Raw genomic sequence first — 16,030 nt, 5'->3', positions numbered from 1 at the left:
GGGGTGGGCTACACCTTGGACAGGTCGTCACAGAGCCACACATGAGCATGTGTTTGGACTGAGCACAGGGAGAACATGCTGACTCTACACAGAAAGATACTCCAACCAGTGTCGGCCACTGAGCCGCCAACAGTCATCCATGCAGTTAAATGTCTGCTGTGTTCATCATGACTTCACATAAAAAAATATGAATATGACAATTTATTGTTTTTCTTATTATTTAATGGTGTTTTTATGGTGATGTCCCTTACAGAAAAAAACATGTGAAAAATTTTGCACATGGGAATCATATTATTTGCACATGGGAAACATGTGGTAACACATTGACATGTGATCACATGTGTTACCATGTAGAGCACATGTGTAAAACATGTTACCACATGTGGAAAATGGGTTCACATGGGAATTCACATAAAATTGGGCCAAATCCACATGTTTCCCATGTGCAAATAACATGATTCCCATGTGCAAAAATTTTCACATGTGAAAAATCACATGAAGTGTATGTGTTTTTTCTGTAAGGGGTGTGCTGTAGCCTATCCTGCAACCTTTATATATCACAGGTTCTCTACAGTCAGTCAGTAGGTTGTTTCAGAGTCATCAGTATAGACATGCAACAACAAGAAAAGGTTTTGGCTTTTTTTCCCCCCGTCCTAAATAGTTTTAGCACTGGTGCTCTCCAGTACTGTACTCTGTACTATAAACTCCAGTGCTGGAGCTGCAGACTGTGACAACCCCTAATGATAACATAACCATTACTGTGAGTTTGTTTGAACTGAAATAAAGTATTTATACCCACAACAACAGAGTGGCTGCATCCATTTAATCTGCCCAGTCAATGGGTTTTTATTAGGGTTCCAGCAGCAGATTCATTTCATTCACAGTGAGAGTTCAACACATTTACATTTCATTACACTATTTCCTCACATATATATATATATATATATATTTATGCACTTTATACCAGAGAGTGGGTATATTTGAGTGGGTAAATATGTTAAAACAGGAAACATCCAAAATCATATTGCAGTGCATCTGCTGGCAGTTGTTTCTGCAATGACATGGGGGGGCGAAAGGCTAAAGGAGGCTGAAGAAGTTACATTTGAAGATACCTATAGCACGTATTCATTTATTCATGGGTTTCTCTAGATCAGAATAAAAACTACAACGTCTAATGAACTATCACGATGCAGAGTCTGTTTTCACATTTCCATTAAAGATGCACGTGCAGAGATGGAGAAATGTCAGTGAGTGAGCGTGTACAGTACGAGCAGTACCTGAGGGTCAAGTTTCTTTTTAAATGGCTGGTAACAATATCTGGTACAGTCTTCGGTCAAGGTGCATGTACATCTCATCGGTGCCTTCACAGCGTCTGTGACTGCTCTCCTAACACAAACACCAACAGCTAGTCTTCCCTCTGGCGTCTATTCATGTCCTCCATGTTCTCGGCGGGCGGGGGCGTGGCGTTCCTGCCGCCCGTCCGGCGGTTTCTCCTCGGGCGGTGCTCGGAGAACCAGTTGGAGATGGTCATGGCGAGCCGGAGGAAGCCCAGGCTGATGCAGTGTACCTCTGAGGTGATGGGGATGTCGGAGAAGAGGGCGTGGTCCCGGCACATGAGCACGCTGCTGCATTCGAAATCTTTGACAATGTTGAGGATCTCCTGACGCTCGGCCTGCCGCATCATCCCCCGAATGTTGAGCAGGGTGGAAACGTGCTTCTTCCTGTGGGGAGGAAGGATATGAGACGGAGGATGAGGGAAAGGGAGACAAACTGGTGTTACTGGACGTTTGGTCTGTCTGGCGCTGTCAAAAACTGGAATGGCTTTGACTAATAGTCACAACTGTCTGAGTCACATGTCTGTCTCTCTGAAAGGACAAAAGATTCGGTATCATTTTCCGAAAAAAGGCTCATTTCATTAGAGTTTTATGACCAATCTTTAGGGACGGGCTGTCAGCCAGTAATAAGAGAAACATCTGTTTGGATGCAGCTGAAACATTCCACACTGAATTTCACTTCACATTACTGACTAATCAACCTCTGAACCTTTCAACTCTTGAATCCTCATCAAGCCTCTTGACTTTCTGTTTTGGTGTGACGCTACAGGTGAATCGGGTACAAATTTAAACTAACAGATATCACCATTAAACTTCCCAAGTTTATCACTTACATTAAGACAATTATTTTTGTATTACAGGTTTTGTCAAATGTAATGTTCAAATGTGTAAATGAGGCAGTATCTATCTAAATATGCACTAATTTGAAAGGGACCCACCCCCTGCATTTAGGATTGGAAATTGTGATTTGAAGTGTTTCACTTTTCTAACAGTTTTTTCTATGTTGTCAAGTTTGTTTTATTTGATTTATACTGATGTATCCTCTGTGAGGGAACATGAGATGTGGGGGTTTGAGTTCTATGTACATATACTTCGTAATCAAATATGAAAAAATATAATAAAAAATAAATAAATACAATCTAATTTTGATTTGTTTTGAACTGATTTTGGAAGGTTTGGTGGCTGTAAGTGCTACTCAAGTGGATAATTCTGGCTCAGAGTCTGAGGAAAAACTCATTTTGAGAAAATGGCCCTTAAAGATTTGTATTTAAAATTCCATAGACTGTTATTGTCAGTCATACTTTTACGATTGGCTGCTGATAGGAAATTACAATTTTTGGAGCCCACATCATTGTTCAGGGGAAAGAGAGCTTTACAATGATACCTGGCATGACATGGGTCAGACAACAGGCACGGCACAGTTTGCCACAGTAGCATGTTCACGTTTGGTGAATTTAGGAGAAATTTACCGATGAAAGAAAACAAATTGAAGTAAAATAACCAACTTAATGTAGTTTTCTATCATTAGTTTCCACTATTCTGAAAGAAGACATGTTGAGGAAGCAAAATAGTCCAAAATCTCAAAATTGATCAGTGCTATGAGTCATGTAAATGATAAGTATTCATAAAACCATTATTTCCAATACTCCGTTAAAAAAAGCCTGTTTCATTAATAGAACCAATAGGTCACCACTTGGCAGTTAGATACGTGAGTGAATCAGGAGGAAAGGTTGGAAGGAGGCTGGAAGGACTGACATGTATTCCCATGTGCCACCACCGTCATGTGTCTATGAATGGACTTGTTCAATGAAGCACCCAGAAAACTCCAGGAAGGACGGCCCGCCTTTGATCTCCGAAAATACCAGCAGGGGATGCCACACAGTAAACACAAAGGGGGTGAGTCAAGCGGTGAGTGAGCATGTCTCCAGGTCCGAAACACTGTGTTTTGCTCTCCTCTTCCACACCTCTCCCTCTTTGATTCCGTGTGTGGCACCAGTCTGTCTCCTGCAGGGTGGCAGGAACAGGAAATACTCGGCAGCAGCTTCCTGTCTGCTCCGCCGAGGGTTTATGCGTCACATGCGGGCCGTCGCTTGCCAACTATCACCTGAGTCTTATTCTGTGCACAAACAGCCTGGGCGGTCGGCTCCCACAGGGCCTCTCAGCCTCATCCATTCTCAAAACAGAACCTCGCACACCTCTCCAAAAATAGCAGAGTTAATCTAGATATGTTTCCGCGCTCCTTTTCCTTGTTTTGATCCATTGTGACAAAAAAAAAAAAAGAGAGAGAAAAAAAAAGCCATACATAGTCTTACATTTTCTCTGCTTGGGCGAGGTGCCAAGAACAGCACTCTGAATGTGTAGTAGTAAGCATAAAAGAATATAAGGCCTTTGGGGGTATGGAGCAGACATATTTGTTTTTTTAGATGCTTCCTGGTTCCAACACAGTCAATGTGTCCACAACTCACCGTATATCTGGGAACTCTTTCACCAGGACGGCCACCTCCATCTGGATGGAAGGAGTGTCCTCCAGGAGGATGATGTCAGCCAGGTGACTGATGACACTGTCCAACCAGGAGGAGCTCGATTCCTTGAAGAGACAAAAGACAAAAGATGGAGAAACTATTTAATCACCAAGCACTTAAGACCATAACAAAACAAGAAATCCTCATGCTTCCTTTTGGGGGGGTTTGTTGTGTTGTCAATGTTTATTCAAAGAAGATGTATGATAAGAAATGTAGTGAAGCTTCAGGGGAAACACAGATTAATGTTCAGGCTGGAGGCCAAACACTTAGGGCCATTTACTGAGTGAATAACAAAACCCCACCTCTGTTTTTCTAGCTCTTGCTTTTCTTTTCGACACTCAGGAAAAAGAAGCAGAATTCTTTGGCTTGGCATTCACTAAAAATAACAGCGTCTCTTTTAGACAGCCATTAAAAACCAATCTCCACCCCCGCCTCCAACCCCGAGTTCCCAGTTTCCACAGACACTTCATCTCACTCCTCAGTGAAAGAGGCCATCAAGGCCATCCCAGAGCCACATCAAAGCCGGCCAGCTGACAGGAACAGGAAGTTCCTTCTGAACACAGCGGCTTCCTGTTGTCAGCCGAGGTGACGGACACTTGTTTGAACTTGTTTGTTGGCCCAGTTGTTTTACACCCCCCCCTCCCCCTCTGTGGCAAGTGCTAACGTAAGCCTGGTTCATCCATCTCCATCTCACTGACGGCAGCCATTTTTCAGAGCGCTCTCCTGTATCAACACTGTCTGAGTTTCTCCTGACCTAGGAAGTTGGAGGGTCAGGCTCCATTCGCTGCCCCCCCCCCCCCCCCCAGCTCTGCTCTCCGTTTGCAGCCATCAGCATTTTGTGATTATTTATAATAGTTGGTGTGCTGAAAAAGTAATTACTTGTTGTCTCCTAGATGCAGTGTGTGTCCCCGTGCAGGCTGAGTCAGTTCAAATGTATCCTGTACTATATTATTTAGATAAATAAATCCCACACTCACCAGATCTTTAAAGAGCCCTTTCAGCTGTTTGGCCTCGTCTTGCAGACGGAAAGCCATCCGCTTCCTCATCTTGGAGGATGTGCAGATCACCCGTCCCCGCATGATGGCTCTGGTGTACTCCACCAGGACTCGCCGATGCACCTCGCCCACCAGCGTCTGTCAGTCATTTACAGCATTCATCACTCACTGACTGCACACACACACATACACAGAATCTCCAAGTCAACCCAGACTGTGTTTGTCCTGCAGCTGTTACCTGGTATGGAGGAATATCCATCCTCCTGAACTTCTTGAAGTGCTGCTTGATGCTGGCTTCAATGGCCTCAAAGGCCTCTGTGTTGTTCAGCCACTTTCTCTTTATCAGTTTGTCAAAGAAAGGCTGAAAGAAAAGACCAAGACTCACGTTTACACATTTACACAAGCACCAAGTACAACTTTGAGGCACCTGTACTGTTCATTTCCATTTTCTTTATATTTCTGCCCGTCCAGTATGGCACTTTTTACCTTTTTATTTATCTTATTTAAAATGAATACAGAATATGATTTTTTAAAAATCACCCCAAACACTGTGCAAAACTAGTGTCATTAAAAATGGTTTTATTTAATGGTTGTTGTTTTTTGTGTCTGTCTGTATGAGATTCTGCTGCTGTCACATTACAATTTCCTTCATGGATTAATAAAGTATTTTGAACTTGAACTCAAGCTGTATCATTAAATTCCTGCTTAGATGTTATTGGATCAATAATATTTATAAATGATGAAAATCTGCAGCTTTCTGGCAGAACTTCACATTTGGAGACTTTTCTTTTGTATCAGTTGATGACAGAATTTCATCATCGCCTTTCAGACATTAGATAATTCAGTCAGTGACTAGAGAGAGCAGACATGGGTACTCCACAAAGGGCCGTGTGGCTGCAGGTTTTTGTTCCAACCAATCAAGAGCACACAGTTTGGACCAATCAACTGTCTGAAAGCTCAACCTGCACAGGTAACAGGCACATGGAACTTCATGTGATCATGTTGTGTGTTTGATGGCAAGCTGCAGCTGCATGGCTGTATTTACAACTACTGGCATTTTATTTTTTGCATTCAGTACAATTTGCAGGTGATAATAACTTTACTGTACTTTTTTTGGAGTGATTGTAACTGCCTCTTCTAATGGAGCATGAGCACACTTCCTGCTGGTCATTGGGTTGTAGTTTATTATGGTAACATCAGAGGGATTCTTTGTTTTGTTTTTTTAACAAATGAAGTGTGCACAGTTCTTTCCAGGTCAACTCTCATCTACGATGTCCGATCATAGCTCTCACCCTGATGTGCTCAAACAGTCGGTCGGTCAGCACCTTCACCGACTGGTTGATGATCCTGTCCAGGGAGGAGTTGGCTCTCTGGCCTGACTCCTCGCTGCTCTGTGGGTCACACTGCCTGCAGCGCTCCACAAAGGATCTGCAGGACACACAGGAGGACGCGTTATCAGCTGCCTTCAGGGTGTAGCACGTAGAATGAGTTAACTGTTTCACCATAACTGTTCTCCTACCTGAGAGGAGGGCAGCAGTTAACCAGAGCTATGGTCCTGGAAACATATCCATCCCCTCGGTCTCCAAACTCTGCCTGAGTCTCATGGAATATCTCCACCTTCCTCTGGAAACTGGACACAGAGGACTTTTGTGAGAACCTGTTGAATGCTTATATGATTTATGAAATATTTTTTGCCCTATCCAACTTGTACCCACCTATAGAGAAAGTCAGCCAACCCAGCCAGACTACAACGAGCCACTCTTGCCCCTAGGAACTGGTTCACAGATGTTGATCTGTCCAAATCCACCTTTAGCCTCTGGAATAGGGAAAGACATGGCCAAACACAAAAATTAAAGATTGAAAAAGTCAATTTCTTAGATTTCTTTTCACATTGAAATCGAGGAGTGAGGTTCTACCTGGATGACAGAGCGTGCAAGATGTGACTGATACTCCTCTATGTGCAGGGTCTGGGCCCACAGCCGCTCCTCTTCATCTAGAACCTGCAGCAGCTCTGTGGTCACCTTGTCCTGGAAATCACAGCAAAAGCAAAATAATTAAAACATGACAATCGATCAGGTTTTCAAAGACCTAGACCTTAAAAAGTGAGATTTCTTACCCGGACGATGCTGATGCAGTCTTGTTCCAGTCTGTCCACCGTGTCCTGAGGCAGGATGGGCTCCAGAGGGGAGTAGTTGATGGGCGAGGTTGTGCCGATCGTTCCCAGAACATCCCTGGTGGAAACGATGAATCATTACTGAACCGGTCCAGTCGGTCATCAAACTGAGCATCCAGCATCACTTTCTGTAAGTTAGCGCTCCCTACCTGTTGTAGATGTTGTAGAACCAGTCCAGCAGCGAGTAGACGTCTGTGATCTGCAGGGGGCCGCTGGTGATAGTGCGCAGACGTTTGGCCACGGCTCGGTGGTAACTCTCCACGTACACCTGGAAGGCGGTGAACTCCTCTGGGTAGATGGACACGGCGTTCCTCCTGGCAGCGTCCAGGTCGTCCACCATGCGGCTCCTCAGGCGCTCCAGGTAGGAGGCCAGCTGGCCGGCCTGGGTGTCCACCTGGTGGGGCAGGCTCCAGTCCGCGGCCTCGGCCACGGCCAGCCTCCACTTCATCTTCAGCCGGCGGGGGCGGTGGTTGGGCTGCACGTGGGGGCCCTCTCTCTCCGGCATGGTCTCCTCTCTCAGGGCCCAGGCGGAGTCGGCGTGCTCCTCCTGCTGGATGACCAGCACCACCAGCCCCAGGTTGGGCCCGGCGCTGGGCTGGCGGAGCGACTCCCGCACCACGTCCCACATCTCCTTCTGCAGGGCCTCGTACAGCAGCTCCACGTCCTTGGCCTTCCGCCGGCCCGAGTCCAGGGTGGCGTTGGAGCTGAGGGAGTCGTCGATGGAGGAGGACGATAGGGGGATCATGCTGGAGGGGGAGCTGGGGCAGAGCGGGGTGGCCAGGGCGGGGGTGCTCGGGGTGGGCAGGAGAGCCAGCAGCTCACACTCGCGCTCCAGCTCCTGAATGTGTGTGTCGGCCAGCAGGAGGTCGCGGTGGTTGACCAGCTGCAGGATCTCTAGTACTGTGGGGAGCAGGAGGATAGGTAAGTTCATCTGTCCTTGTAACATTCACAAAAGTGGGTAACACTTTACAATAAGGGTCCCTTAATTAACATTAGTTAGTACATTACTGTATTAAGCATTAATATATACACTAATGTGTTAATTAATGCTGAGTAATGCATACATAATGATAACTAATTACATTATTCAACTTTTAAATTTATTAACTAACTTTGAGTAGTAAACATTAATTAACTGCTTACTAATAGGCTACATTAATTAATGTGTTTCCTAATCCTAAGTAATACATAATAATGATTGTTAATATATTTGTTAACAGTTAATTAATGCTTAATAATGTATTAAGGGACCCTTATTGTAAAGTGTTACCCAAAAGGGTAGGGCTGATAAACAGGGGTGTTATTAGACACTCTGGAGGCCCCAGGCAACAAGCACCTTGGAACTCTAACCCCCACCCCCCCAACTGCGGCCACAAACACTGATCAATAATTAATCAAAAACTCCCAAACCATTGATGATTTTAAGGTCCAGTGTGTAAAATGGGGGGAAACCGTGATATCTAGCGTTCGTGCAAAGTGACCGTGGCCTCCGAGGACAAAAAAAACTTGTTTACCACTGGAACAACTGGGAGTATTTCAGGAGCATGGAGCGATGAGGTGAAGATCTAAACCATTTTATGATATTTCTGCTGTTTCCTACTCCTTCTTCTTTCCTCCCCTCCTTCTTCTAAGTTGGTTTATTTATGAACGCGAAACTCGCGAAACCTGCTCTCTGATTGGCTGGATTCTCCATTCGGGCTGCTGGGCAAACATGGCTGCGCAAGAGGGCGACACTCTATAATATATATAAAGCGAAACCCTTGCTGTGTTGTAGGCTATAATAAGGCTACATTTTTTTATTTTATAGCGATTATACACTTCATATTCATGGTGGTATATTCAGATTTTGCCAATAAACCTTGCCAATTTTTACACACTGGACCTTTAATTTTGCATACTATGCACAATGTTATATCAGTTGCCTGCCCTGCTACAACGTCTCTGCTGACAAAGTGTATACGTCTGTTCTTTATGGTCATTGAGTAGCTGTGGGGGGGGGGGGTCTGACTGACACATTAAGTTTTTTGTTGCTCACACTTCCATTCACAGCCAGGTTGCCAGGTTCCCTGTGGAGCCTGGTTGAACATCTCTGTAGAGCAGCCTGGGGTTGGGAATGTGTGGTCACTTCCTGATTTCACATTCTACTGTTGACTGAACCCGGTGACTCAGGAATCTGTGGAGGTCCCGGCCTCGACGGAGAGCTGGACAGGAGGAGGAATGTCCTGTGACTGCAGGGAGCTAAAGAGCTATTCTTCTTGATTACTTGATATGTAATCTAAGTTTGTGATCAGGGCCCAGATATTTTTACAGCTAGATGATTACCTGAGAGAGGCTCTCGAGTTTTGACCACCGGCTCCTCCTCGCTTTCCTCCTCGGTCTCTTGGGAGGTCTTGTCGGACATGGATTCCCTCTTCAGCTTCCCCAGACTGACCATCCTGAGGAAGGAGGGCCGTCTGGAAGCCTCCACCTCGGTCCCTGTGTTCAGGTCCCCGCAGGGCAGGCTCTCCCTGCGCTCCTCCTTACGCCGACCTGTGAAGCTGCACAACATCCACAGTGGCAACAGAGGGCATGAGCGACAGCAGCTGCAGGGAGCATCCATTACAAGACAGAGACTCGCATTCACAGGAATCTTTTGAACGGGAATGCCACCGGGAGATCAGATGTTTGCATTGTACTGTGCTGTACTGTAGCTACTGTGTACAGTCACACATCTGCTTTACTGTGCTGCTGCTGCTGCTGCTGCTGCTGCTGCTGCTGCTGCTGCTGCTGCTGAGCATGACGGCTGGAGTTATAAATAGATCCATTCAGTAAGCACAGCTAGTACACAACATGTCACAGAAAAACAAAAGAGGTTCCGTAGATCAACAGGTCGTTATGGTATGTTACATAACTCCTTAGGAAATAAGCACACTATATGCTGCTCTGTCGGCCTACGTAACAAGAGCTGTTCTATTTTTTCTTCTCTGGGACTGAGTCTAACACAGGCGTTCAGAAAACTGCCCTGACAGTTGAGTTGTTGTATTGTTTGACATATTTTTTGTAGGTAATCAATTTGATTTATTCATTTTTTATTCACATTACTATATACTATACTATTTTTATATATATATAAAGCTTTTTTTGACATCATGTCGAAACGTTAGCAGCCGCACCTGAATAAATCTATAAAACTGACCGTGTGCTCCAGTGTCCTCCCTCTGTTTCCACTATTTTTATATTCTCTGATTGTTTCTTGTTGGGCGTTGCTAGGAATACTGGGCCCCCTTAAAGAATACTAAAGTGTGCCCCTACCCCCTGACTTTTACACTTTTTTTTTCTTAGACCACATATATATTATCATTTTTTATTTAGCCTACTTTGTTTTGATGCCAATGCAGCATTACTATGAGTATTAGTCAGGGTCGTATGCAGAATAAATCAGTCATACAAAGATTAGACTACTGGGTTTTTTGTGGGCCCCTAGCATTATCATCACCTTTCTCCCCTATACAACGGCCCTGTGTGTTTCAGTAGCTTTATGTTTTCATTTGATTTATACATTGTTGCATAATCAAATAAAGGTATCTATGGCACTATTACCATATAAAAATCTTACAATTCAGTTAATCTTTTGAACTTATTAAGCAGCCCCCAACCCGTCCTCACCGGAGCAGGGTCATAATTCCCTCTGAGCTTCTGCGCAGTCCTTTCCTTTTCTCCTTCTCATGGGGGAGAGTGTTTGAGTCTCCAGGGCTGTAGTGGGGGGAGTTGTTGTTCCCCCACACGTTGCGTCCTGATATGCGAAGCCCCTTCCCCAGCTTTCCCAGGGTTTTGAGAGGCGACACTCCACAGATCCGCTCCAGGGTCCCTCTGAGGGGTTTCCCTTTGGGGGTCCCCGCCCCGTGCCTCTCAGCGTTCACCTCGTTCTCCTCCTCCTCTCCGTCACGGACCGACCTGAGCTGGAGGTTTCCCCTGACCGTCCCCATGATGAGCCCGGCGTCGCCTCCGTTCCTCTCGTCCTCGTCCAGGTCCACATCTTCGAAGGGGTTCAGGTTCTTGTTCAGGTCTTTCAGGTCGTTCAGCTCCTTCAGATCATTGAGATCGTTCAGGTCCCTGAGGTCCAGGTCCAGCCGGGGCAGGATCAGTTCTCCGTTCACTCTGGGGAACTCCTGGCAGCTCTTGGACCTTCCTGGGAGCTTCTTCAGAATGGGCATGGTTGCAACTGAGATTTTTTTTAAAACTGCAAAAAAAAAAAAGAAGAACAATGTGTAAGATTTTCTCAAAGAAAACAAGAAAGCAACAATTTCAAACGTTTTTACATCCGATTATCAGACAACTTGTCTGCTCTTTGATTCTGATTGGACAGGAATCTGCTTTGGCAATTGGGAGTTCACAAACAGGATATGTAAATTCCTTTACCCATGATTCCTTCATTTCAGGACATACAGGAAGTTCGTAATGTGTGACTGAAAATTGAACTCCTGAAATGTGGAAAACTGTTTTTTGTGTGTGTGTGTGTGTGTGTGTGTGTGTGTGTGTGTGTGTGTGTGTTTTCTGGTGGTAAATCTGCTACCAGACAGTTTATATAACCACAATCAAAAACATCCTCTCACATGCTGCTTATGTAATGTACTTCACGAAGGAAATAGGAAATATGTATTCAAAATATTGCTGCATTTACTTGTGCCACAGCGCAGCCTTTTATAAATATTACACCGTTCAGACACAAACAATTGTGTTGAGGTATATTAATAAGTAAGATATTAACTGTAAGGGAACTCATTCCTCATCATCTCGCCCCCTGATTTTTAACACAACCAGTACATTTACTGTTAGAAAATATTGTACTCTGATTCTGAAAGGTTCTCAATGCTGTTAATTCAGAGCAAAATTATATAATTGAAATATGACAAACATTTGTTAACATAATTCTAACACTGTTGTTTAGTTACAGCTGACCAGTGTCAGATTGAATGACTCAGGATTTGCAGATTTATCATTTATTTTAAGAAATTGTGCAACTGAAGACTTTCTGGGTGAATAAGAAATAAAAAATAAATCAAAGCCCACATGTTCACATTCCCACCTACAGGTTAATCTGAGACATCAGTGAACCTATAGAGCCCGTTCAGACACAGGGACAACATGTAAACTCCATATTAAGACCCCAGACCTGGGAATTGAACCCAGAACCGTCTGCTATCGACCACCACAAACAATGAGCCATGTGTTCCCATTTCTTGTTGTCAGGTGCTACTGGTCAGCACAGGTGTCAATGATAACATGTCACCATGGCAACATGGGCCTGGGAATAAGGTGTCTTTTTTGTTTGCTTAAATATGATTCTGTCTTAGAAACAGTCTTAGATATGTCAGACTGGTGTGTGAGCACAGACTGGACCAACACTACACTCCAGTCTGAAGCGTCTACGTGACCCTGGTTCTGAGACGCTCTACGGAAAGTGACGCACTGACAGATGAATTACTGTAAAACAAGTAAAGAAAAAAAGTTCAGGTGACGCAGAGTAAATCTAATTATTTCGAAATTCTGTCTTTGTGTCACTGTCCTTCCTGTTCTAAAAGCAAGGAAACAGAGAGGGCAATCTAAAAAAAAAAAACAGGCAAAAAACAGTGACCTTGGATGGGAGCCAGTTTAAGAGGATAATGCGGAGCCTTGTGAGTTTTGACCGGAATTAAAAGCAGTTTTGCTCCAGGAACCTGAGTTTTTATCTCCTACAATGAAATCTCATCAGGAAATGATCTGTTCACAGCTAGTGAGAGGATTAGGAACAATTAAGAGCAATCAAAACCTGTGCACTCTACAGCCTGGGAGACCATGAACCTCTCCTTACTTGACTGTTCTGACCAGAACCAGAAACAGTTCAGATTTAAAAAAAATTGTATCAATATCAAAGCCAAATACCTTTCAATAAGAAATATTAAAATTCTATCGCCGATAAAACCTTCATAGCATATAGCCTCAATGTATGAATAATCTGATAAATATATAAATCTGGAAAATAAATCTGCTCTAAATGAACATATTTAGAATTAAATAACCTTTAGTTATATCACCTGTTCTCACTTACTATAAAGTGAAATATGTTTTCATTTACAACCTCAGATGTTGATAGAATCGAAGCCCTTTACATCAGTTTTCTGAGTTAATGAGTGCAAGTGGATTTCAGATGACAGTCATCTGATCACAGAGCGACCTCTGTGCTCAAATCACAGTTAGAATGAATATATCAAAGTCAAAGTCAGAAAATCAAAGACCGGACTGGACTGAAAATGACAATCATCATCCCACAGGTCATAGAAGTTGATCCTCTGATGTACAACTGCTATATCTGGCTCTATTCAGTGATGGAACCAGTGAAGGTTTACAATTGAAATGATCAAATATGAAGTAATTTATGGAAATCTGACCTTGAGCTCTCCTTTACTGTGCACTGCTGTCTGTGGGTAAATAAAGTAAACCCCACACGCTCTTCAGTTTGGTCAGTTTTCTACACTTTGCTGTTATAACGCCTGTGTAATCTGATTTCTGAACCAGCCTGAGCAGCCTGTACGCAGGGCAAGAAGACACTGCTGTGAAGGAGTTTACCACTCCATGGAAATACATGTTCTTGATAGAATAATAAGTGATATGGAGATGGCAGACAGACATCTGTACAGGGTCTGCATCAGCAGATCAGGAAGGTCACACATAATCTGAAGTCAGACCAGCAGCGATGACCTTCTCCTGCAAATGTGACTTATCAACACTGTAACAAGACCAGATCACTGAGCAACACGAACAGTAAAAATACCCTTCAACAACTGGATGGGCACCAGCTGTTGGCTTGGTAACAGCTGAATAAATCTGACCTCAACAGTGAAATATAATGGAATGAACTAAACAATAAAAAATCAGCTTGTTCACTAGAAACACATGAGAATGAAGTGAAGAGCTGAGTGCCGGGCATGGACCTACCTGTTGAGATGGCCGTGCAGTGTTTCAGCACACTGTCATCCTGGAGTGTGCTGCTGGCTGTGCGGGCTGCCAGGTTGTGAAGTGTGTGCATGTGTGTGTGCGTCTGATGAATATGAGAGCGTGTCTGAAAGTACTCAGCGACTCAAGAGAGCAATGTGGCTGCCTGCGGTTTCCTGAGCAGCTCTATTGTGGTGGAAGGTGATATGTTTTCCTGAGGAAAGGCCCGTCCCGTCCTTTCTCCCCCTCCTACGCCACTGACATCCCCCCCACCACCACCACCACCACCACCACCAACCTTCCCCCACTCCTCCTTCCCACCACCACCACCACCTCCACCCCCCTCCCCCCATCCCTGCACCCCAGGGACCGCTGTAATCACACTAAATGCATGAACTGTACAGTGCAGGAAAGAGTTGAACAGAGCTCACTGCACTGCACGGCTCTAGTGTGTGTGTGTGTGTGTGTCTGATTCCTCTTAGAAGAAGATAATGAACTGATGATTCAGTGTAAGTGGCCTTGACTGTGAGTTCCATTCATCCACCGTCTGTGTATTTTTCCTCAGTGGAAAACTTAAAGTTGATGAAACTGGACTGAAACTGAGCTGTTGTCTGATTGGTCGACGCAGCGCTTCAAGGTCACTGACACGGCTCAAGTTGAAGGATATATGACAGAGGTGTGTGTGTGTGTGTGTGTGTGTGTGTGTGTGTGTGTGTGTGTGTGTGTGTGTGTGTGTGTGTGTGTGTGTGTGTGTGTGTGTGTGTGTGTGCGTGCGTGTGTTTGCAAGCCAAGCAACTTGTCAACAAGATCCTAGAGATCAGAGCTCAGCGGTTAAAGCTTTCCCACAGACTGTGTGTGTGTGTGTGTGTGTGTGTGTGTGTGTGTGTGTGTGTGTGTGCTGCCACCCAGTGTGCAGTCTGTGTCAGGACAGTGAGTCCCACAGAGACGACCATTTAATAATACAATACACTCATCATCTTAGATTCAGATTCAGAATGACTTTATTGAGGGACATTTTTCTTTGTTACAAACTCCTGAACACCTTCTAATACCTCACATGTATAACTAGTTTATAGGATACAGCTAAAAGCTCAGCATAGCAGCCTCACCTCCTCACTATCATTTCTATATTTAAAAAAAAGTGTCCAAATAAAAGGTAATGTAATGTGTGGTGCATTCAAAGGGTGTCATTATCAAATCATGCATAATCAATTAGAGTAGCCTACTTTTACATCAGATGCTATTATATTATATATTATAATTATTTTATAATTTATAATTCATTGGGTAACACTTTACAATAAGGGTCCCCTAATTAACATTAGTTAGCACATTATTAAGCATTAATATATTAACTAATGTATAATTAATGCTGAGTAATGCATACATAACAAATTACATCATTATGCTTAATAATTTATGAACTAACTTTGAGTAGTAAACATTAATTAACTGCTTACTAATAGGCTACATTAATGAATGTGTTTCCTAATGCTAAGTTATTAAGTAAGGGATAATGTATGTGCTATATAATATAATAAATTTCCCCACTGTGGGACAAAATAAATCTTTTCTTTTTTTCTTTTTTCTTTTATTTCACATGAGGTTGAAACGTCTTGTGTTTGAGGGGGAGTGTGTTTGCATTTCTGTTTAATATGGTTTGTATTTGTGTATATGGGAGTGAAATCTTTGTAAATGCTCAGAAACCTCAGATGTATAGATTTATGTGTCGGCTTGATGTCTTAGAAAACCATATAATTAATAGTTTGACCCACATGAACTTGTATCAATCTCTGTTCTGGAGACACTGGTACAGTTGTCTCTTTATAGTAACTTCTATTTTTGATATTATCAACTATGTAAATCTCTATTTCTATGTTTTTAGCTGTATTCTCTTTTCGTATGTGTTGTGTGTCTGTTGTTGTGTTTGTGTTTGTCCTGCTATCTGAGTCCATAGTGTGTGTGCTGTAGTGGACCGCATATATTATACTCATGTTCCAGTCTGTGTTGAGGACAAAACCCTTTGAGAGTTTAACAAGATTCTCATCTGATCCA

The 16,030-nt window shown here is 43.6% G+C and overlaps 1 protein-coding gene across 1 annotated transcript; it reads right to left on the bottom strand.

The window, feature by feature from the left end:
- Nucleotides 1–821: 821 nt before the first annotated feature.
- On the bottom strand, nucleotides 822–14,180 carry exoc3l2a (exocyst complex component 3-like 2a). The gene is made up of 13 exons (XM_085798741.1): nucleotides 13,979–14,180; nucleotides 10,670–11,243; nucleotides 9,347–9,561; nucleotides 7,174–7,924; nucleotides 6,968–7,082; nucleotides 6,768–6,878; nucleotides 6,567–6,667; nucleotides 6,371–6,481; nucleotides 6,144–6,279; nucleotides 5,090–5,212; nucleotides 4,834–4,989; nucleotides 3,800–3,921; nucleotides 822–1,721 (listed from the first exon to the last, which is right to left on the bottom strand). The coding sequence occupies exons 1-13, from the start codon at nucleotides 14,067–14,069 to the stop codon at nucleotides 1,406–1,408; spliced, it is 2,922 nt and encodes a 973-aa protein (XP_085654867.1). The 5' UTR covers nucleotides 14,070–14,180; the 3' UTR covers nucleotides 822–1,405.
- Between the last annotated feature and the right edge of the window lie 1,850 nt (nucleotides 14,181–16,030).

This window comes from Trachurus japonicus, chromosome 14 (genome assembly GCF_045865225.1).
Source record: "Trachurus japonicus isolate A0001 chromosome 14, Traja_1.0".
Classification (NCBI taxonomy): Eukaryota; Metazoa; Chordata; class Actinopteri; order Carangiformes; family Carangidae; genus Trachurus; species Trachurus japonicus.
Note: the sequence above shows the minus strand (reverse complement) of the source record. Positions and strands in the feature narration are given on the sequence as shown.

Coding starts and splice junctions, on each gene's coding strand:
- exoc3l2a (XM_085798741.1), bottom strand. CDS start 14,069: ATGCACACACTTCACAACCTGGCAGCCCGCACAGCCAGCAGCACACTC. Junction 7,925..9,346: donor AACTCGAGAGCCTCTCTCAG/GTAATCATCTAG, acceptor TGCTCCCCACAG/TACTAGAGATCCTGCAGCTG. Junction 5,213..6,143: donor GACTGTTTGAGCACATCAGG/GTGAGAGCTATG, acceptor CTTTTCTTTCAG/CCTTTCTTTGACAAACTGAT.